Source organism: Alternaria postmessia (genome assembly GCF_024291825.1).
Source record: "Alternaria postmessia strain BMP 2775 chromosome Unknown scaffold_91, whole genome shotgun sequence".
Classification (NCBI taxonomy): domain Eukaryota; kingdom Fungi; phylum Ascomycota; class Dothideomycetes; order Pleosporales; family Pleosporaceae; genus Alternaria; species Alternaria postmessia.
The window spans coordinates 46,108-69,343 of NW_026260164.1; the positions used below are offsets into that span (position 1 = coordinate 46,108).

Below are 23,236 nucleotides of genomic sequence, written 5' to 3' on the forward strand. Positions count from 1 at the left end.
TTGCTATCAGCAATGCGAGCTTTGGCACACCATCCAGGATGCCTGTTTCACCAGCCGCTGAAGGCTGACACGTGACTACCCTTCTTTCGGGAGGATTCTTTCCGGCTTTCCCGAGGTTTTCCGCTCTTGACGAAATCACAGCTTCGAGCTAGTTCATTCTGCGGCTTTACGACATGACAACTTCTTGCAGCTCCACGGTCCTCAGAACCTACGAGAATCGCTCAGGCAAAATCTGGCGAGCACACAATGACTTCCAGTGAAGACGAGTAAGCGCATTGAGATCAGACCGCTGTCTGGACCTTCTTTGGCGCTAGTTGTCGACATCGTACTTCTACGTACTTTGCCCGCCTGCGAAGAAAACATATTGCGAAACCAAATCGTCGCTTGAAACACCACGGAATAATTGACCCTCGTCTATGGCTTACTGGACGACCGCACAGCAGATTGATCGAAGTCGTGATTCGGCCATTGTGATGATTGAGGTAGCCACTGGGCGCTACAAGGGCCTGCGATAATCATTGGCACGGGTGCCTGCAAGAAAACAGTTGCCTTCTAGTCTTGGAAGTATTGGAAGCTACGTCTTTCGTCGTTGTCTTCTGCGATTCGCGCGTAATATATCTCAGATTGGTCGGCAAGAAATGGCCCCCAAAGTGGTGCAACAACAGCAAGATAAGATGTCGTTCACCTGGTGCACCTGGTTTCTTCGGGTTTCTCTCATCTCAATTCGAATCTGGCTATCCTCGTCGCTTTGGTAAACGCAATGTTTGAGCCTATTCCGTCCTTGTTGCCCACCAAGAAAAGACCTACCATACAGCCGCGATGGCAATCCGATGTCAATTCCGAGGTGCAGATACCGCTTACGACTATGAGCGATAACGATAAGCCCCCTTCGAGCATCTCATATGAGATACCAAACACTCGTCTGGAGAAACAGTCAATATTCGGGCTATCCGGACGTGTTGCAGAGAAGTACCTAGGGCCTCGTTTCACTGGGTGGCGTTTTGGTGTGCTGAGCTTCGCATTTTGGGCTTCAATCGTCCTTTCCATCAACATCGCTGCGACAGTATTAGGTTTTGCTGTTGCATCTACAGAGAAGGGTGTATTCTTCGATGGGGATTGCGTCTATGTTAAGCGTCTAAATACCGGACTTCATCTTGCCATTAATATTCTTAGTACTGTTATCCTGGCTGGCAGCAACTATACAATGCAGTGCTTGTCCGCACCCACGCGAAGCGAGATTGACGTCGCCCACAGCCGCAAGCCTGGCGTACATCTCGATGTCGGCATACTCAGCATACGCAATCTCAGCTATATCAGTGAGCGAAGAACATTTCTATGGTTTTTGCTGGGGATCTCATCTCTACCACTACATCTTATGTAAGTTCAGCGATAATCACGAAGCACTCCCTACTCACACTTGTCAGTTACAACTCTGCGGTATTTGGTTCGATATCTACAAACAGTTACTATGCGTTCTCTGTAGGCGAAGGCTTCACCAAGGATGAGCAGTGCACAAATTGTTCAAACATCTCAAAGGAAGCAATTAGTACAAAAAATTATGGTCGACCAGCGTATTCTGTCGATGCTGTCGAAGTGTCATCCACACTCGAAAGCCTCTGGAGCAAAGCGCGTGCGGACGACCTCGAAAAACTCGACTATTCTAAATGCAGGGACGAGTATGCTACTAGTATACTGTCCAATCGAAGAAATTTACTTCTCGTACTTGACGACAGCGACATACCGTCGCCAGCGGATGACTATTCCATGAATGGCTCTCTCGCATACTGGGTTACCAAGTTCGAGACGTATGATTGGCTGTCTCCCAAGAAAGGCAGTCTCACATTTGAGTGGATATGCTCAGCCCTGGATGACCGAAGCACACCATGTTCAGTTCTTGTCAAGAATCTCAAGAAAGAGCCGTGGAAAGTTGGAAAATTTTGCAATGATAAAGGGAACTGTCTCCTCTCAGGTGCGCCAGTCAAATACTGTCTGAGTGAGCGGGTAGAGCCCCATTGCAAACTTCATTTTGAACCCAACATTGCGATTGTCGTCACAGTTTTAAACTTTTGTAAGTCGAAGTCTCGTCCTGTTTCTCGTTACAGCAGGTATAGCACAGAGTTACCCTAGGCTGAGCATACTCTAATGCTTCACATAGTCAAAGCCGGTCTTTTGTTCTACATCGCTTTCACAGTTAGGGATGAACCGCTCATGGCAATGGGTGATGCTGTTGCCTCTTTTCTAGATAAAGAGGATATCGAGACCAGAAACATGTGTCTGTCTTCAACGGCAGACTTTCGGAACGACAAAGGTTACAAAGTAGGACCGCGACAGTACAGTGGTGAGACGTATCGCTGGAAAGATGTTACTAGCAAACGCCGTAGATGCATCACTTTTGTAATGTGGGTTCTACTGCCAATGCTTTCACAGTCTACTCACACTACCGATCAGGTTTTTACTAGCTTTAGCCGTCCTTAGCTATCTGCTCAAGTTGGGTATTGACAACTTACCCACTGGAGCGACACTCAGCCAGTTCGCATTCGGTACTTTGCTAGTAGGACGTTATGTTTGAACCATTGCTGACAATGTCCGCACGCTTTTTAGGCGCTGTGGATCCTCGCACAACCATCAATTTCCGGTCAGAAGATTTGATCAGCAATGCCCTTACCGCCAATACGCCACAAGTGATTCTTTCTCTACTGTATTACGCATATAACTCTCTTTTCACTGCCATGCTTATGGGCTATGAATGGGTCACTTATTCACGCCAGCATAAAGGTCTCCGTGTAACACATCGACCTTCCGGTGCTCAACGATCTACATACTTCCTTCAACTACCATACCAATTCGGCCTACCTCTCATGGCACTTAGTGTTACGCTGCACTGGCTGGTTTCACAAAGCATATTTCTGGTAGCCATAGAGTTTTACAATGTCAACGGTGACATGGGAGTTGGATCCAGTTCAAAACGGGACTTCAAATCTTTGGGTTATTCGCCGCTAGCCATCATCGCTGTATTAGTTCTGGGCGGACTGATGGTCATCAGTATAATTGCCTCTGGGTACATACCATACAAGCGTGGTATGCCGCTTGCAGGGACCTGCAGTTTGGCCATCAGCGCAGCCTGCCACCCGACAGACCGAGTCGATGATGATCAAAGTATTGGCGAGAAGAAGTTGCAGTGGGGTGTAGTAAGTACTGGCGATGATGAAGTAGGCCATTGCGCCTTTTCGGCAGATGACGTGGAAGCAGTAGTGAAGGGGAAGCTTTACGGCGGGTTCACTACATAGCTCGGATATCGAGAATGTATGGTTTAAAAAAGCTATTATCACTGGCGAATGCTCGTTTGCTTATGTTCATCAGAAGTTGCGATTCCACCACAAGATCAGCTGTGATGAGGCTTGCGCCATACATGTGAAGACTGCGACTGGCTGTGCAACGCGGCAAACGCCCTACAGCCGATCCCACTGGAGTTTCCAACTGATACAAGTGGCTTAAGAATGAACATGATCCTGCTTCGAAGCGCTGCGTAGACAAAGCTCATAATGAATATCGATGCAGATGACCGTAGCCCCATCCTGACCAATCAGCGGCAGAGTTCCGCTCTGGACGAAATAGGGTCATCTGGGCGGAACTTATCTTCGATGTATTTCTCAGCACCAACAGGTCATCAATCTCTGAATCACCTTAATGATGCGTGGCCGGATATATCCCGCAGGTGATTACCACGAGGGTTACAGGATGTGATAGCTGGACTACAACGGGGCGTATATGAACCGTGATGACTGTCAGCCGTAGCTGCACGCCCTCATTTGACTCGACGAGCTCGCCAGATTCGCTGTTGTCGAATTTAAATCCAAGCTTACCACTACCCTGAAACGAGCCAAAGGCAGACACCATGAGTGTCACCCCCATTGCTGTCACCGGAGCGAGCGGTGGTGTTGGTGGATTCGTTGCGCGCGACCTCGCCGCCCGCCAGCTCCCCCAGCGGCTCCTGGTCCGCACTCCCAGCAAGGCGCCGAAACTACCTCACAGCGAGATACACCAGGCCGGCTACAGCGACCATGCCGCCGCCAGCGCAGCACTAAAGGGCGTACACACGCTCTTAATGGTCTCAGCCTCTGAGAGCGAAGAACGTCTCAACCAACACCGATCCTTTGTCGATGCCGCCGTGAAAGCCGGCGTAAAGCACATCGTCTACACCTCCTACATAGCCGCTGCACCAGATGCCGTCTTCACGCTCGCACGCGACCACTACGTAACGGAGGAATATATCAAGGCCAGCGGCATGCGCTGGACTTTTCTGCGCGATAATTCCTACATCGACTTTATGGAATCCCTAGTCGGCGCGGACGGTGTCATTCGCGGGCCGGCAGGCAGCGGTCGCGTTTCGATCGTCGCCCGCGAGGACGTCGCTCGCCTTGCCGCTGCTGTGCTCGCCGACCCAGGTGCGCACGCTGGAGTTACATATGATGTCACTGGTCGTGAGGCACTGTCCATGTCGGATGTCGCTGAGATCATTAGCGCAGTTCGCGGTCGCGACGTACGGTTCCACAATGAGACCATCGAAGCGGCCTATGCGTCTCGCGCAAACTACGGTGTACCGGACTGGCAGGTCGACGCCTGGGTCAGCACCTACATTGCCATTAAGAGCAACGTTATGGCGCCCGTTTCTAATGCAATTCAATCCGTTACTGGCTGCGCGCCGATGACGCTTGCTGAGTACTTGACTGCCAACCCCTAATAGATTGATGCTGGCTGCAACATGAACAGGCGTCTACGATGCTGCATTGCTGCAGGATGTATGCAGTCGATAATAAGACACTACAACATGACTGCGACTCTGAGGAGAAACCTTTTCTTCCTGAACTCTACCTCTACTAAGATCTGCCCCAGGAAAATACGGAATGACTGTTCTGTTTACATTACAACAGAGAATGCTGGGTACGATGTCAACGTGGAGAGGGGCGGATAACTCAGATACAACGAGCTCATTCATAGCGCAGGATTGTGCGAGCCTTGCGTAGTCTAATCAAGCGTGCTGGTGGGGCAACACTACTGTTTAACCGTCGACACTTCTCTAAATTCAACCTTAGCACTTGTAATCTCTCCTTGCGCCTGCACACCCCTACTATGCTGTTCTATCGATACCAGCCATTACAGCATGACGACTCGATTCGTCTCCTTGTCTTGCATCCAAGTGTGGACGGTACAAATTCAGATCCTATCAGATGTACGATCCAACACGTGCGACTCTCCGACGAGTCACTCGAATATGAAGCGGTATCCTATACTTGGGGCGAGACCACTAGAATGCGATCGATCTATTTCAATCGTGGCACAAGGAAGCTGTCTGTCAGACCGAATTGTTACAACGTTCTTTGGCGCTTACGGCGCGTACATAGAGATCGCTTGCTATGGATCGACGCTATCTGTATCAATCAGGACAACCTCCAAGAACGAGCCAGTCAGGTTCGCATAATGGACAGAATCTACAATTGCGCATCCACTGTCTTAGCTGTCTTAAGCGAACCGAATACGAACAGCAGTGCTCTATTCGAAGAATTGGCGACAGCAGATGAAGAGGTTCGGCGTACAGGACGTTGTGACCGAGACCGTCCGGGTGGTGCCATAGTCACGCTATTGGAAGAACTGTTTCGAGATCCATGGTTTACGAGGGTTTGGGTTTTACAAGAAGTCTATGCTAAAAGTTTCGTCGAGTTCATCTGCGGCTCTGCTAGCTTCTCACATACAAGTCTCGTCGGACTGACCTACGGTTACTCTTCAACTTTGATGACCAAACGATTCGAGCCCGTGGCCTCGAGATGGATCAAATACCCACCTCATGTTTTCTCGACTTCGCAGTTCAACTTATGGAACAGACTGTACAAAACCAGAGATTGCCTAGCGACCGACCCCAAAGACAGAGTCTTCGCGCTGATGTCTTTGTTGGGTCCTGGAAAAGCAGAGACGAATCATTTGATCAACTACATGCAGAGTATAGAGGAGTGTTACACCCATGTAGCCACCTTCCTGTTACCTGTGCTAGGGCTTCGATTGCTCGCCGCTATTCGACATCCACACGACAAGAAGATGCCTTCGTGGATTCCTGATTGGTCTCAAAATCTTCCATTGCAGAGGCAGTATTTTGAATATGAAAGCCTTGGCACAGGCGGCGGGCAATCCGGACCGCGTTTCTACGCACCTGACAATGAAAAGTATGCAATATGCTCTTCCGTGGGTGAGAGCCGTGAGGGTCGCTTAGAACTGTTTGTCACAGGTTGTAGACATGCGCAAATAGTCGAAACAAGCCAAGTCTTTCAGTTTGTCGATATAGATGACGCCGAGATACAGATGAAGAGATTGTACTGCAGCTTCATCTCTCTCAGCCGCTATGTCCCCTCAGAAGGCACAAGAGATGATCCTACAGTATTAGCCCATTTGGGTAAAACTATCAAAGACGGTATGACCAGAATGTGCGCATGGTACAAGCAGTGTTAATTTGGTGGTAGTCATGTCCCTTCTAGATGGTGAACAACTCCACATGCACCTGAGCCGATATTCTGGAGGGATCCAGGTAAGTCGGCCTCTCTTTAGCACGCGATGAACTTTTGGTTTAACATGGCAAGGATAACGCTTTCGATGATGGCTATACAATCATCCAGCTTTTTGAATCCCTTCAGCAATGTAGGATATGTCTAATGGACAACGGTGAGTTGGTTATTATCCCAGAAGCTGTACGATGTGGGGATATGATCATCATTCTATCGGGAGCCATATCAGGGTGTGTTGTACGACCATTTCCAGATGGAAGCTGGGTGCTTGTAAGTGGTGATTGTCACATGTTCACCGACGAATTTAGGCCCTTCGAAGATTCACAAATTCTTCTGTGCGAAGAATACGTTGCATATAATCAGGACAGAGCAGAAGAGTTCAGGTTGCGGTGATACAAGTGTAGCTGCCTGACAGCCATCGTAATTTGTGGATGACATCTTTTGCCATGGTACAGATGGACGACTGGCGCCTTAATATAGAGACAGTAAGCATTGGAAGACGGATTGGTGTACCAAGTATTACTTCCAATAGCTGATCCTTCCCCACAAGACACCATTTCGCGACAGTCAAGCACCGAACAACACCAATCATGTATCGAACGTGGCGCTCCCGAGATCTTGGCGTCCAATAGAAATGCCGCGCATGGATGATCCAACGGACATGCGTAGCCTCCTGCTATTTTTTCGCCACCACGGCTGCCTAGTTATGATGCCCGCGGAGGAACCAAGAACGCCAACTTGAACGAAGACCAACACTCATCATATCACAAATATTAAAGAGCTCTGAAACAGAGAAACTTCAAATCCACAATGTCGCTCTGCAATCTCTGCCAGTCGTTCGACATCCTTGACTTCCCAAACTTATCGCCAAACTACACTGTCTACCCTGTAACCTCCAAAACATATCCTTCCCTGGTCTCCAACATTCACAAGCTTCGTATCGGCGGATGGAAGGAGGACAGGGAAGACCCGAAACACGACTCTGAACCTCTGGGGCTGCCTTACCATCAGTCTCTCGAGGCACTAGAAGCCGCTTGCGCGGACAACTGCGCAATCTGCACAGTCGTACAACGCGATGTCGCGCAATTCAAAACCGAGTTCTTTAAAGCGAAGAACGATACTAGTGCTTATAGAGAGAGGAGCGGAGGACCAGATTGGAGGATGTTCGCCGTGAGGGGTGTGGGTGAGACTGGGGGCTTCATGATAGTGTCGGCCGATACGAAAGCACCGTTCGAGATCTGGGTTGTTGCTGCCGTAGGTGTTTGTGTTGATTGTAAGCTCTGTACAAGCTTGTGACATGGTCGAATCGAGCTGACAGTCTTACAGATAAGGACCCGCTCACCAGCATCATCAGGGGACGAAAGATCCTCTCCGACTCTCAGCACACGCTTCAGCATGCTCTGAGTTGGGTGCGCGATTGCGATAAACAGCGGACGGATAGCCGCTGTCATGTTGATGCCGCACTCCTTCCAGCTCGCGTACTAGATATAAGAAGCTCGGCATCCCACAAGGTATCCTTGTATGAGCCCGCGGAGGGAGAGCTAGGACGCTATGCGGCACTGAGCTACGTCTGGGGCGAATCAAGCCCGTTCACAACTACGAAAGCAAACATCGAAGCAAACAAGGAGGGCATCGATATCGACAAGCTATCTGAGACGTTCCAGGATGCCATATTCGTGGCACGAGAAATGGGAATCGGATACTTATGGGTTGACTCACTCTGGTAAGTCAGACTTCTATCTTTGTATCGCCAGCATTGAACTGACAACCCCAGTATCTGCCAAGACGACTCTTCAGACTGGTCCCGTGAGACCTCCCGGATGTCTTCAGTCTACTCAAACGCCTATATAATGCTCTCAGCAACAGGTTCTGCTTCGTCTAACGCCGGTCTATCAATATTCTCTCCCACCCGCGCAGCACCAACTTACTCATCCTTTCCCTACACTTCTACAGAGGGAACTAAAGGAACTCTGCTCGTATACTCCTATTCTAAGGAGGTTACTAGATTCCCTGCCTGGTCAGGTCCTTACGAACTACTCAAGAACGAGCCATTGACCCAACGAGGATGGGCACTCCAGGAACGCTGGCTCGCACCCCGCATTCTGCACTTTGGAAGCAAGGAGATGTTCTTCGAATGTTACTGTGGGTTCAAGGGTGAAAGCGGTTTCTTGATGGAGGGCAGGAAGGATACGCTCTTCCCAACCACTCCTCCTGGCTCTTCTCCAGCAATCTCAAACGATACCAGCCTCGACGAGATCGATCCCGCAGAACCAGAGCCCATGGAACGCCAATGGAACTCCGTACTATCTAACTACAACAAACGCCAACTAACAAACGCCTCGGACAAGCTCCCTGCCCTCTCTGGTTTCGCTCGCACCTACCAAGACATCACGGGCGACACATATCTCGCCGGTCACTGGCGTTCCACACTCCTCCAATCACTTATATGGCAGGCGACCGGTCATCCAACCGTCCCAAACACGTACCGCGCCCCATCTTGGTCGTGGGCCGCCATCGATGGTTCTTTCGGCATGTTTAGTCCTGGTATGGGATTTGACAAGGGGGATTGGGTCAGTCTTGCCACAATACATGATGCTTGGACCAACTTGAAGAACGAAGAGAACCCTTTCGGCGAGGTCACGGACGGGCAGTTGGATATTAGCGCTCCGCTGGAACGACTTTTCCCCTTTTCGAGCGAAGATGAAGAGGGAGTGGAATGGCCCAAGAACTATAAAGGAGCCAAAGTACGAACACAAAACGCCGATGTGGAGAGCCGCGAGTACAATTATGTAATCTTCGATTCTGCAGACCATGCGGAAAGAGCAAAGGGTAGGGAGCTGTGGGTAGCGGTGCTTTTGAAGCATGTTCATGCAGAGGACAATAAGGAAATCTGGGAGTCGAGCGTGTCTTATCATGGGATTGTTGTTGCGGAAACAAAGGGCAAGCAGAATGTATATGAGAGGTTGGGAAAGATCCCTTTTGGTGAGAAAGATTTGGGAGAGTGTGGGTGGATGAGTGGTGGAGACTTGGTGGAGAGGTTTGCCTTGGTGTAGAAACTGTTAGTACTTAATAGTGACGAGACGACACAACTTTCGCTTACTCACCTACAACACCAACACACAGCGTTGTGCCAATGGCCTATTGGAATCAGACAGCGATGTTCCGCCTGTACAAGTGACTTACTGCGTCGGCTGCACTGCCTCCATCGCGAAGTAAATCGATGCCAACCTTGCTGCACACCTCAACTTCTGATGTGACTGCGCCATTTGCGCCGATATTCCGTTGGTGACTCTGAACGGTCCAGGGCGATATAGCTGAAACAATTGAGCAAAATCGGTAAGCCATCCAAGCACTTCACAAGTGAAACAAAAATGAAGTGCCGTCGTTGGCGATGAGCAATGAGTTCGTGAATATGCTCGAGGGAATCTGGTGCTCGAACAACGCGCATGACGCGCGGCATGAGTGGACGAGGCGGTATTGACATATCTTATCGATATCCCGGTAATGCGGGATTTGGCCTTCTGAGTGGAACGTTGTTCAGAGGTGGTTGGCGCTGTCAGCTGTGATCTGATGGCCTACGCGAGCAGCGCTAGGTGCGCCGGTGGGTCCATCGCGGACTCCCCTGGTTTGCGTCCCGCCCCGAGCGGCTGATCCCTTCCACGCTACCATCTAGTTGGCAATCTAGCACAACAAACCACAATTATCGAAACCACCGCGCAATGGACATCGACAGAGAAATCACGACTTCTTCTGACAGCGGCGACTCAGGGTCATTGGAGGATCAGCACCCACCGTCCACAGCCTCACGACTCACATTCTACGACGCCTTCACCTTACTTGTGAGCCTTCAGGTTGGATCTGGCGTGTTCTCCTCTCCATCACAGGTCAACAATCACTCTCCTTCGCCGGGCGCATCGCTTATCATCTGGGCAATATGCGGCGCAGTTGCGTGGGCTGGAGCAGCGTCCTTTGCTGAATTAGGTGCGGCCATGCCTGTGAATGGCGGCCTACAGGAGTACCTCCACGAGATGTACGGCTCTTACATGGCATTTCTTGCATCTTGGATATGGATCTTTGCCATCAAGCCGTCCTCCATGGCCATCTTGAGCATCATATGCGCGAAGTACTGGACCGAGGTTTTTCTGCCAGCCAACGACGAAGAGCCATTCTGGCTAAACAAAATCATTGCCACATCGGCTCTGGCAATGATGATATTTGTTAATTCAATCAGTACCAGAGCAACTTCTCGTCTTGCGAACGTTTTCCTCATCATCAAGTTGCTCACAGTGGCGTTGCTATTGGTGTGCTGTCTTGTGTTCATCGTGTTTGGGTTTCACGTAGGGACAGATACGCCCAACCGCGACTGGATCACGAAGAATTGGTTTCAATATCGCAATGAAGGAGAGGACTTTTCATTCATCGACTGGAACAGTGCTTCTCAATGGAGCAAGATTGGAGAAATCACAATGGCGATCTACGCCGGACTCTGGGCATATGCCGGATGGGACAATGTGAGAGTTATGAAAGGCTTTCAAATCGCGCGCACTGACGAATACTTGTAGGCAAACATTGTAGCAGGCGAGATGCAAGATGCAGCCAAGGACTTGCCTGCCGCGATTCACACAGCGGTCCCAGCTGTCATAGTATGCTTCCTTTGCGCCAACTTGTCCTACTACATCCTGATACCATGGAACGTGATTGGAGCCAGCGACACAGTCGCGGAGGTGAGTGCCTCGAGACTCGTATGTTCGGCACATAATTCTCTGATCTAACATACGCCTATGCAGACGGCCGGCCAAAATGTTTTGGGCAGGTCCGGTGCCGTAATTTTTGCTTTGCTCATCTCCGTTGCTTGCCTCGGGTCAATTAACATCAACGTGTTTACAAGTGCGAGACTCACGATCAGTGCAGTGAATAAGGGCTATCTCCCGAAATTACTTCCAGGACATGGCCACAGCCAGAATGGGCAACCTCAAGATCATCAGCTACAAGACGCTCCTCGAGATTGTAGCCTGTCTTCAAAGCTACTGAGTCTTTTCGGAGAGGGTCCTTTCTGGCAAACTCCAATGTGAGTACAATGAGCAACCATTTCCGTAATATAGTCTGACTGCCCATAGCAAAGCTATGCTTTTTAATGGTTGCCTCACAATAGTATACATACTAGTTGGTACCTTCAGCGCTCTTGTCACGTTCATAGGTAAGTTTTAACGCTTGCACCGCATTGGTGTCAATTTAAGGTTATTGACGAATCTTCGAAAACAGGTATAGCGGAGTACGTCTTCTTCTTCTTCGCTGTTATGGGCCTTCTTCATATGCGTGTGAAGCAACCTCATCTCCATCGACCCTACAAAGCCTTCATCGGCATCCCGCTATCATTTACACTCATCAGCCTTGTTTTGGTAGTTCGAGGAATACTCGCTGCTCCCGCACAAGGAATAGCGATCGCATTGTTGCTATTTTCAGGGACTATCTGGCACTTCAGGGAATCAGACACCTTCGACATCTTGAGGAGAAGAGTACGATATCAACCCATTCCGGCATGATAAGGTACGACCCGGACAAAGGCTTTGATTATGTTGCGGTTGTAACAAAAGATTAAGTAAAATCTAGCTCGCATTTGAGGTAGTGTCCTTTGGTCGGATTATTCCGTAGGCCGCCAGAAGATTGCAACAGTTCAAACACTCTCGGCGAACGATTTTGCCTTCCTCAACTTGTTATGTCTGGTCTTGTACAGGTACCATGCGCCAACGGTGAGCATCGTCAATGGCACGGTCGTTACTACGTAGATCCAGAATTGTGGGCTTGCCCGTAAAGAGCCGTCTTCGCTTTTGAAGTCGAAAACATTCATGCCGAGGAACGACTAGATACGCAGATTAGAAACTATCAAGCACATATATGAGGATAGAACAAGCTTACAGCTACGAACGAAGCAGGTAGATATATCAATGTGAACACAGTGATGACCTTAACGGTAGCATTATCATCAACACCTTCTTGTGTCAAACGCAGTATTCGCGTGCTTATCTCCCTAGAGTTTGCCTGATTTCCAATATCGAGAAGATTGGTGAGCTGTAAACAAGTCAGTCATCGCTTGTGTTTGTCAGTTTGTCTTTCTCACCAAGCCTAATGTTGCTTGTACACGTTGCGCTAGTGTTTCTGCTGCATTGATGTGACTTTCCAAGCGATGCTCCATGATTTGCAATTCCTGATGCACGCTATACGAGCTTTCTCCCAGGGACGGAATTTTGGTCGCAAATGCTGTGTTGATGCTCATCAAGGTCTTTACGAGCACAATGTTGCTGCGAAGACATTTGCATGCTTTACACACTATCTTATCTTCGATGTGTCGAAGCGTTTGGAGGCGCTCAGGGTTGATAGCAGGGATCGCATCTGGCTCAGAGATGTCGGCCACGTCGATGCGTCGTCGCTGTCGTTTGTGAGCTTTGCCTGTATATGGGTACGATACGTGCTTACAATTTGCTCCAAATCGCTGGCAAGGCTCTCTATATGATCTTGCCAGTTCGCCAGATACGACCAGATGATTATCAAGTGAACGGTCAATGGATGTCGTGTTAACTGTGCTCTATGCGAAGACTCCGCCATAGCTTCTAGTTTTGACTGTGCCACCGCGTCATCGCTGGGATGGATTATAACAATCTGGCTACTACGACTTTCAAATGAGAATTTATGCATAACACCCGTTTGTCTGAACGACCAAGTATCTCGTGGCGGTCGCCTCCCATTCCGTTCGACATACATGAACTGGTAACATAACTCTGTTATGGAGCTTCATTAGCACAGTTCCCAAGAACCATGACACAGGGTATCATGAGAGCTCACCAAACGACTGATCCCTCGATTGACACAACTGCCGAAACCCTGAAGACTCCTGAAAAACCTGGGGCTGATCACCGAACTTTAGGAGGACATCTACAAACATGCTGGAAATCTGCCACGTTTTTATTACTGTCAGCATCGCTTCCTTGGAGCACATCAAGGGCGACAACGAGAACTCCTGGCAGAAGGAACTATGCTTCACGTTAGCTTCTTGTGGTTCTAGTGTTCGGGCACGTACAGAATCCGGAAACCATCGCCGCTAGTTTTCTGCAGGAGTTCCCCAAGCTCGAACAGCGCTTTTGGACGTAAGATTGTATCTTGTTGTCTATCTGCATTTGATGAGTATATTTCTCTCAAAATAGGTATACGCAAGGATACCAGCTTACCCATACGAAGGAGGCGCACGTCGAATGGTCCCATATCGTCAAACAGCTGTTTCTGGTTGGCATATATCCGCTGAAGTGGTACTTCCCAGTCGTCGTAATATGCATTTCTGCTAGCAAAATCCGATGGCAGTTCCATAACGAGAACGGGTGAAAGCAACTGAACTATCATCGTCTCCGTGGAGGGGCACCCGGAGGCTAATGAGATGAACGCGCCATTCCACAAGGCTGAGGCAGTGTAAGCCTACGCATGCAGCCTCAGCCAATGGACGGTTGCGTGATCTTGCCTCCACGCAAAAGTAATGATCTCGCCCTGATCGTTCCTTAGCGAAAGGATAGGCTGACCTGTCACTCGTTTGTGAGTCTGCCTTCCATCCCAAGATCCAGTCAAGAAGACGCAAGATCGCATTTTGTGTACAGCTGTCCTGAGCCTGACCGCAGGACGCGTTTCATAGTTTTCGTCACAAGACACCGCGCCAAAAGACGTATCTTGTATAGGACAACGCGACTCTCGTAGCCACGATTTACAAGAAGTGTGGTACTCCGGTGAAGGGTTACAACTTATGATTGGTGAATTGAACAAGATTCAATAGATTACGTAGCTATCGGTGACGTAGCGCCAAGATCTATGACCAGCCCATTCGCTTATTGCTTTAGATCATTCGTTCATCGCTCCTTCTTCTTCAAAGCTCTGCACAAATCAGTTGGAAGTTCGAGTCTCATCGAGAAGGCTCACCGGAGGTCTGCCTTCATATGTCACGTCGTTAGTACTCGTGTTAACAGCTACGGAGGAATGCACGTGTCCGTACCTCGGGGATCTCGTCCGGCGCATAGAATTCCCACTTATCACGTTTTTCCTTGGTTATTCAGCCTTGTAAGTATACATGCTATTATGGGGTGAGACGTACTTTGATGTCGAATTCATCAATAGATGAGACATTTGGGTATCTCTCCTGTAAGAACGCTTCCAGCTTCTTTCGTGTTATATATCCCGATGTTTTCTCTTCGACAACATTGTGCTTAGGCTGACGAGCCATCTCAGCCTTTTGATTGGGGCTTGAAGGTCAGCAGGAAGTGTTGTGGATGAACGATTGGACAAGGCTGATTCGGGTTACTGACTCTCAAGAGAATCAGCCTTGGATAGCCAAATGAGTGCATTTATGTCAAACCTGAGGAACAGAGCCTCATCCGTCTGATGGTCCTGTCGCTTGTGCTTCAATTGTGCATGAGATAGAACCATTTGCCTGCAGCGAGAAGCGGGCGGCTATCTGTCGCGATTGGCTAATGTGCAGCAGGCTGCATATTTGCTTTTTTCTGGCGTTCTCAGCTCACGTAGCCTGCGACGCGCTTTCCATTTCCGGCGGCCGTGGGTCCTGTCACCGGGCCCAGTACCTCGTCCAGAGCCTTGTAGGCTGAGTCGCAGCTAATGGTATGCGATGGCCCCCACCACACTCAATGCACGATTTATCGTGGAGGCAGAGTCCATGGTGAAGGGCGATAACTTAGGCGACAGATGCTTGTGCCGCTATTTGTGATTGGCTTGAGTAGCATTCGTATCGTGGCGATGTAAAGCAGAGGACGAAAATGGCAGCTGATAGTTCGTTATGACCGCAGCCTCGAGATGAAGACTTGGAGAGAACGCACGTTCCCTGAATCTGCCGCAGTGATACATTAAGTTGGTCAATCCTTACTCAACTGCGGTCTGCACTACCTCACTATCTTTCAACATGGGCCAGTGTTTCTCAAGCTTGCATAACAAGCATGATATACCCAATGGAGAGGAAGCGCTCGTACCCCCCCTACCAAATGGAGAACATCTAGGCGATCCTAGGAAGGCAAAGCCGAAGTCCACCAAAGCACGCGATCAAGAACAACTTGACGCAGACGACAAAATCAGCACCACACTGCAAGCCGATGGGGAATCTGTTGACATCGAAAAGATAAAGTACGAACTTTTCAAGGAATTGAAATCCAACGAAGTCGGCGAGAAAGGCAAGCCCATAATACTCCCTGACGAGGTCAAACGCCTCTGGGCTTGCACCCATTATCGCAGAATTTACACGAGCCAAGTCTGGTACGACTTGGCATGGGAAAGAAACGACTTCATGGATCAGTTCGTTCAGATCATGTCAGTCTTGATACGTATCGACTTTGGCAGATGGGACCAGTTTCACACTATCTTCATTAATGGGGTAGACCGGCGAGATAAGCATCTCCCTTTTGATCTAGAGGAATTGCAAGAGGAGGATTTCTTGGGTGGAGTAACAGGATCCAACTTTCATGCAGCACAATTCGCCTTTTGTCCGATTCGGATTCCGCAACAAGAAGATGAGTTTAAACTGCACAGTGAAAAGCGGCTCCCCTGGGTCGATAACCCTGAGTCCATAGGGCAGGGTGCTTTTGGAAAGGTCGAGAAGCGAACAGTGGCAAAAGGCTTCTTACAATATCAAGACTACACTGTCAACTCCAGAGTGAGTTGCTACTGCCAGTCTAGGGCCTCTCATGCCTCGCTAACCATCCCGCTAGGCCAAAGCTGTCGCCGTTAAGACCTTGTCTGGGGTAGATGCACGCCAAGACGAGTTCAAAAACCTGAAAGAACTGCGCGAATGTCTCAGTGATCACAAAAGAATCATGGTCAATATCGTCACGATGGTTGAACAATCGACTAAGGGCGATGTCTATCATATCGTTTACGAGTTGGCCGCGTACGACCTCAATGTCTTCCTGACGAACATGCCTCGAAGTCTGAGAGAAAAACGCCATGCAACAGCAGGCCCTGAAAGAACAGATTCTGCAAATATGTGGCCTGGCGATCTGATTTCAGAGAGCGTTAATCTTGCCGACGCATTGGACTATCTTCATAACCGACTTTTCGCTGAGTCCCATGTATCACTCTCCCATAACGACATCAAACCGGAAAACATTTTAGTGGTCTACCCCGAGACTACCAACAGGCAGGATAGGTTCCCTGTCGGACAGTGGAAGCTTGCCGATTTTGGACTCTCGGTCGTTAAGCTCAAGCGACCATATGCTAGCCACAGCAAACACTTGAGCGTAGATAGCGCTGCACTGAGTCCTTCTAATCCACAGAAGACCCATAGGACTGACAGGCCTCCCTCTGTGTCAAATGCCATGCCCACACGGGACCCGGGCCAGTACACGGCACCAGAGTGGGACCAGACTACCCCAAAACTAGTAGACTGTAGAAGAGCTGACGTGTGGTCTTTCGGATGCGTTCTGTCTGAGATCGTCACCTATGCTGTTAAGTTGGACTGTCAGCTGGTTGAAAAATTCCGCGATTCACTTGGAAAAAGTGAGCAGCCCGGTCAACGGGAGCCGCAAGACCACCGGTTCTACGACCACGAATCTAAGGATGTTAAGCCCCAGTTTCTTAACCACCTCACGAAGCTACCAAGCGAAGCTCATGGAGACAAGCGTATTCCGGAAAACAACCATTGGATAAGTTCCTGTGTCGACCTCATCAAAGAAGTTGTTGTGCAGGACCCCAATCGAAGACTTGGAGCGAGCGAGATTCGAGCGAGGCTCAGTGAGATCGATTTGTCTATGCGCGACCAAAAGAGAATCTGGCTCAGTCATGAGCTACAACCACTGGACACGAGCATGCTGGACACAGGCGTTGCGGTATCTGGCTCAACAAGTGCTATATCCCAAAGTCCCACAGAGTATGGCGATCTCGACTACCCAAGAGATGAGTTGATAACTAGGGTGCCGAGTATCTGCGTTCATCACTCGGATAACTCAATGCCTGAGATTGCCCAGTCTCGGCACAGTGGTGACGATGAACGACGGAGAGCGACAGCGCCTAGATGAAACATAAAGAGCATCACGGCACTATGTCTCCATGTACACCATAGCCCACAAACTATAGGGAATGACAACCACGAAATGTGCTTCTCTACACCCTGCCACCCTGAGAAACCGGATGGGAAAGTTGATGCACGAGCTACTTCCACACCAAAGGCCGTAAGAGCGAATACCGTTTGGCTTGGTATGGTGTGCATATGCTTGTATGCAAGAATCGCGGTTTTTCATTATGCCTTGTTGTACTCCTCAATGCGCAGCCCTCGGTCGGAAGAATGACGTTTAGGAATGTATTCGTTTCAACTCGATCAACTATGCATGCATAGCCAACTAGCTAGATTGCTAATATTGGCACTGCGCACCCTCTCAAATAACACTAAGAGTTCTTTTAGAGATTACTATGCTAATCTTCTACCTAGCCTTTCTAGAAGTTTAGGTAATTTATTATATTTACTTCTTAGATAATCTGGTAGCTGTCGGAGTTAAGAGCCGAGTTGACAGGATTTCCCGAACTTGATGGAATGAAGTCGGAGAGGTATGCTCGTAAGCCGGGATCGCATGCATACACATATGTACCGCGAATGCCCCGTGTCAAAAGCACAGCATAAATCTGAGTTATGAATCGCAGCAAGTTGTCATCGGAGTATTTCCTACCAAGCGCGCGATTATTCTCCTTGCCCTTTTTGTCAAAGTACGAATCACGATCGACATAAAGCCGCCTTCGGGCCGGATCGAAGCGCAAGTCCAGCCCGATTATGACGCCAACATAGTTCAAATCATAACCCTGCACCGTGTGCACCGACCCTACTTCCTGCAGCGCATGTTCGGACGATACCCAATCTGTTGGCGTACTGTTCCAGCGGAGTCTCGTGTCACCGATCTCAATATCGAACGCCGTCTTGTCCTTTTGCGTCTTCCACTCCCAAGCATAGCCTGCAACCATGCGGGAAAGTCCAGCTTCAGCATTCCGTTGGAAAATTTCATCACGCATTTCTTCAACAGTGTCGAAGGCGCGGAAATCGTATTCTCCGAGACTCAATCGTGCTCGCGGGACTGAGAGGGGGTTGGGATCAAAGATCCATCGAATGTAAGACACAAAATCCGAACCCGCTTGTACGCGCATCTGAGTGCGGAGCTGGAAATGCTGGCCCGTTGCACGCGTATCGGAAACGAGACCTGAGAGCAGCTCTTGTGGAAGATCGGCTGGTCGAACGCTCTGCATTGCATCTAGAAGAAAGATCTGCTGCCTGCTCTTCGCCGTGATCCAGTCAAGCTGCGTCTTACTAAAGTCGTCGCTGCCAAAAAGCTCCCTTGTAATGGTTGTAAACTTCCCATTAAGTACCCCCGATGGTTGATTAGCGCGCTGATTGAGTCGGTGGGTCTCGTCGACTATCAGCAAGTCGAAAATGCCGTCTGCTTCTCCTACTTGGAAAGGTGTCATGACCATGTCCGAATGGAGCCCGCGCGTCTTTCGGAAAACATCTTTGATTGTACCGCGTAATGACTGCTGCGGAACAACCAGCCCAATTCTGCAATCTTGGAGGAGACGCTGATTAGCTGCAGTAAAAAATTCAAAGAACCGTGAGTCGCTGTCGAGATCATCAAGTGAGTTGAGGGCTGCAATATCGACAAGGAGTTTGATCAAGTATATAGCCACGACCGTCTTGCCGGTACCTGGATCGCCTTGTATTACGATCTTGCTTCTCCCGCCCGTTGACAGATCGACAAAGAACCTGGTAAGAATCTCTTCGACGGAATCTGCTTGATCTTCCGTAAGTGCTTTGTAAGGAGAAAGCTTGAAGAGACTGCTGTTCTCGATTTCTGGGATACTTCGAGTGAACACTCCGTCAGATTTGAGTTGTTCGAAGACAGTGCGAAATCCTGCGCGATATGCTTCTCTCTGGTAGTACTGCGCGTCGGTAATGCCGTTGTTCCGATTAAGTACTTGATTCGCGCCGTCACCGGCCATCATCCTGATGAGATAGGATTCCAAATCTAGACAGACTGACTTGTTGTATTTCTCATGCAGAATGACCCTAGCGTTTTTCAGGTGTTGTTTAGCTGGTGTTTCGAGGTGTTGTCGTAATCGACTGACAGCGTTGAGCGACTCTCCGACGTAGATATCCCTCAGTACACTATTTGAATTCCTCCCGCCTGGGTAGCCATGGTCATCTAACACATATACCACAGGCCAGTTCCCATGTTTCTCATCTTGCGACCTCCACGTAGCAACGGCAGGTCTGGAGAACTCAACCCGAGCTATTTGGAAGCTTGTCATATTTTGTACTAACACCTCGGGCCTTATCTACGGGGTACTTCTTGCGGGTGACTTCGAGCTTTTCTAGCACAATCTGATCTGGATCGGCTCCAATGCGAATAGCGAGCAGATGACAATACGTGAGGACGTCTGCAAGTTCCTCACGCACGCGCTTCGGTTCAGCGTCTGCGCTCCACTGGAAGCACTCGAGCAACTCTGCCGCTTCGATCGATATGCTTTTCGCGAGGTTCTCCGGAGTGTGGAATTGCTCCCAATCACGCTCCGCGGCAAATGCCACAAGTGCGTCGCGGACTGAGGTTTCGCCCATGTGGTGTGGTACGGGTTCTATGCCATTGGATCAGTATACCTGCTAGATGCATCAGGTTGCGACTTACGATATGAAAGTCAGGCAGCTTCTTGAGCGTGGTGTTGTAGTAACGCGCTGATGGAAGAAGCCTCGAGCCGACTGTGACACGGTGGTTTTTCAGAAGCAGAGACACTAGGGAAAGCTCCAGCAGAACAGATATAGTGGGATAAGGGACAGGAATAAAGAAGGACAGATATGGGTGTATATATACTTCGATTCACGAGCTCAGCTCTTCACCAGAAAAGGCCCGTTATGGCGCTAACATACCCAATTAAACTGAGCCAAGGAGGAAACACTGCAGCCACATCACACGCTCACATGCGATAGCGAGTAAACAAGTAGCTCAGTCGCTTCTTGTATTATTTATAGATATAGGTAAGTACATGAAGCACCTGTTCCAATGGGAAACTCCGATATACCCCACTACAACACTTTGTTCCCAACCAGCACCTTCAGCTCTTCTACTGCGTAGAGAGAATGTCAAGTGCTGCTTTCTCGCTAAGCATAAACACCGCAAGAACCGGGAATGCACCTGGAGCTCGAGGGAACGCACTTGCGTCGACAACACGAAGACCCTCCACGCCACGAACACGGAACTTGGAGTCAAGAACGGCGTTTGGATCGTCGTCTGATCCAATAGAGCTGGTACTCGTGGCATGATGACCATAGTTGTTATCTCGAATGAATTGCTCGTCATTAGCTTCATCTGAGCAACTGCCGTCAGCGCTGACACTGCCGGAACAGGTAGGCCAGATGACTTCATTTGGGCCAACGGGTGCTGCCACACCAGCATGGACTCGTCGAAAGAACGCTACGGCTTCCTTGATGGCAGCGATATCCTGGTCTGCGCCCTCGTCGGAGAAGTGACGGAAGTTGATTTCGGGTTGAGCCGTTGGGTCGGCTGACCGGAGCTTCACATAGCCAGCGCGGTTGCTGCCGTGCATATGGACGGTGTGGAATCCAAACGTGTTAGGAGGATCAATGAATGACTGGTTCGGGGTTTGAGGCCAAAAACCTCGAACACCCACAGGTCCAGACCACATGCCGATATCGCGCTCGCCAGTGCTAGAGTGGTTCGTCTTCAAAAAGAACATGCTTCCCATGATGCTGCCCTCGGCGTATGGGCCATGTCCTTGTTGCCAGAGATCGTAACACGGGTCGTTAGGGGCACGAGGTGTGCACTGTGATCGAGGGAACCCTGAACCGCCATCGACACTGATATTTTGTGCAGCGAGCCCGATAGTGGCAATCTCGTTGTGGTCTTGCATGTTACGTCCGACTCCAGGAAGATCCGCCACGACTGTGATATTAAGTGCTTCTAGATCGGCAGCTGGACCGACACCACTCAACAAAAGGAGTTGAGGCGTGTTGAACGTTCCTCCGCTAACGATGACCTCTTTGTTGGCATATACTTGCTTGGTAATCGCATCGTTTGATGCATTGTAACGCAGATCTCCTTGATAGATGCTCTTGCCTTCAAGGTATTCGACGCCAATCGCGCGGGGAGCATTTCCGTTGACGGAATCTTCGAAGAGTACTTTGCTGGCCAAAGAGTTCAATCGAACTTCTAACGGATACCTCTTCCTTCCGGTGGCATCGACAGCACGTAGAGTAGTGAGGACATGGTCTCTAACGCTGTAACGACCCCAAGTTCTATTGGCGTGAAAAACTCCTCCAAAAAGGCCAACGGTTTGGTCCCTGTCCGAGCGTAGCTGATTAGGGTCCGTATCGAAGAGTTGTTCCAGCTCATCAGGATTCTGTCCAACTTCGGACACTAAAGATCTGTATATCTCCGACGAGTGAGGCGAGGTAGTGAATACCGTTCCATTCCCTTCATTTAATTGTAGGTAACCATCAAATCCGTGTCCAGGTGTTCCGCGTGGAAGATACAAATTTTTCTCTGTCTTGACGAAGATCTCTCTCATCCGTTCGGGACTAATGTTTACGTCAGAATATCTGTTTCCGAAAGTATTAAGTTTCATCGTGACTCACTTCCAAGAAGAGTCGCCAGTAAGGGCTTCGATCTGACTCCAATCTCGTTCACTGGGAAGAATGTTGAACCCTGCATTCACCAGAGTCGAACCTCCCAAGGTAGCACCGCGAGGATATTGGACACCGAGCATTTCTGCACCAGCCGGGGCAGAACTACCGGGACCAACCCAAAGGTCTCCGTTTGGAAGTCTCCAAGTGAGTCGCTGATACCTCTTGGTTTGCTCGTCGTCATCGTAATGGCGAGCCCAGAATGACCAGCCGAGGTTTGCGGGAATAGGCACTTCCGAGAGGGCGAGAGCTTGCGTTCGTTTTTCGGCGCTCTCGTCATCGCCAGCTTCAAGCAACAGAGTCTTGAAACCGGCTTTGGCGAGGTTGACAGCCAGCGGGCCACCGCCTGGACCACTACCTACAACAATGTAGTCGTAGGTATCATTTGATCCTTGGGATAAGGCAGTAACAGAGCTAATGGTAGCAAAGAACAGAGCGGCACTGAGGCCTAGCGCACCGTGGGTACGATCGGAGAACCGCATAGTTACTGCCACAAGCTGATTCGAGGTTTAGAAATGATGTAAGAACAACAGTAGAGATGAGTGATGAAAGAGATATGAGAGCAGGCGGATGCGGTTCTAATTAAGCAAAAATCATGGTCTCTTATAATGAGTATTTCACATCTTTGACAACGAGCACCGACAATACAGACAACGATACGGACGAACAAACACACCGCTGCCCAGATACTATTGCACTCCTTAACACCGCTACCTGGGTACTATTGCACTTTCTGCGGGCGGATTCCTGGGTCATCGGACAAGTTTTGGCCGTGATTCTACAACAAGAGCGATCACTCCACGTATACAAACAGAAATTGGATAGTTGTCTACTCATTTGATCACAAATCAGAGCACACCTGAGTACACGCTCAATGTATGAAACATGCGAGTTCTGCTTGATCACGTTCCTTCTTGGCGAAAATAGATTCTTGATAGGGATTAGTTCGACGAATACCTACTCGTGGGAACAAAATAGG

The 23,236-nt window shown here is 49.5% G+C and overlaps 7 protein-coding genes across 7 annotated transcripts; 4 read left to right on the forward strand and 3 right to left on the reverse strand.

Moving 5' to 3' along the window:
• Positions 1-3,895: 3,895 nt before the first annotated feature.
• J4E82_009458 (uncharacterized protein) lies at positions 3,896-4,741 on the forward strand (the record flags this gene model as incomplete). The annotated part of the gene is made up of 1 exon (XM_051735682.1): positions 3,896-4,741. One exon carries the CDS (start codon positions 3,896-3,898, stop codon positions 4,739-4,741), a length of 846 nt encoding a protein of 281 aa, XP_051584553.1.
• A 2,620-nt stretch (positions 4,742-7,361) lies between these two features.
• Positions 7,362-9,604, forward strand: J4E82_009459 (uncharacterized protein; the record flags this gene model as incomplete). The annotated part of the gene is made up of 3 exons (XM_051735683.1): positions 7,362-7,824; positions 7,878-8,274; positions 8,326-9,604. The coding sequence occupies 3 exons, from the start codon at positions 7,362-7,364 to the stop codon at positions 9,602-9,604; spliced, it is 2,139 nt and encodes a 712-aa protein (XP_051584554.1).
• A 666-nt stretch (positions 9,605-10,270) lies between these two features.
• J4E82_009460 (uncharacterized protein) lies at positions 10,271-11,113 on the forward strand (the record flags this gene model as incomplete). The annotated part of the gene is made up of 1 exon (XM_051735684.1): positions 10,271-11,113. The coding sequence occupies one exon, from the start codon at positions 10,271-10,273 to the stop codon at positions 11,111-11,113; it is 843 nt and encodes a 280-aa protein (XP_051584555.1).
• Positions 11,114-12,225: 1,112 nt separating this feature from the next.
• J4E82_009461 (uncharacterized protein) lies at positions 12,226-12,744 on the reverse strand (the record flags this gene model as incomplete). The annotated part of the gene is made up of 3 exons (XM_051735685.1): positions 12,226-12,411; positions 12,468-12,620; positions 12,670-12,744. The coding sequence occupies 3 exons, from the start codon at positions 12,742-12,744 to the stop codon at positions 12,226-12,228; spliced, it is 414 nt and encodes a 137-aa protein (XP_051584556.1).
• A 2,754-nt stretch (positions 12,745-15,498) lies between these two features.
• J4E82_009462 (uncharacterized protein) lies at positions 15,499-17,602 on the forward strand (the record flags this gene model as incomplete). The annotated part of the gene is made up of 2 exons (XM_051735686.1): positions 15,499-16,242; positions 16,298-17,602. 2 exons carry the CDS (start codon positions 15,499-15,501, stop codon positions 17,600-17,602), a joined length of 2,049 nt encoding a protein of 682 aa, XP_051584557.1.
• A 448-nt stretch (positions 17,603-18,050) lies between these two features.
• On the reverse strand, positions 18,051-20,178 carry J4E82_009463 (uncharacterized protein; the record flags this gene model as incomplete). The annotated part of the gene is made up of 2 exons (XM_051735687.1): positions 18,051-19,863; positions 19,910-20,178. 2 exons carry the CDS (start codon positions 20,176-20,178, stop codon positions 18,051-18,053), a joined length of 2,082 nt encoding a protein of 693 aa, XP_051584558.1.
• Positions 20,179-20,678: 500 nt separating this feature from the next.
• On the reverse strand, positions 20,679-22,739 carry J4E82_009464 (uncharacterized protein; the record flags this gene model as incomplete). Its single annotated transcript, XM_051735688.1, has 2 exons — positions 20,679-22,152; positions 22,210-22,739. 2 exons carry the CDS (start codon positions 22,737-22,739, stop codon positions 20,679-20,681), a joined length of 2,004 nt encoding a protein of 667 aa, XP_051584559.1.
• Positions 22,740-23,236: the final 497 nt, after the last annotated feature.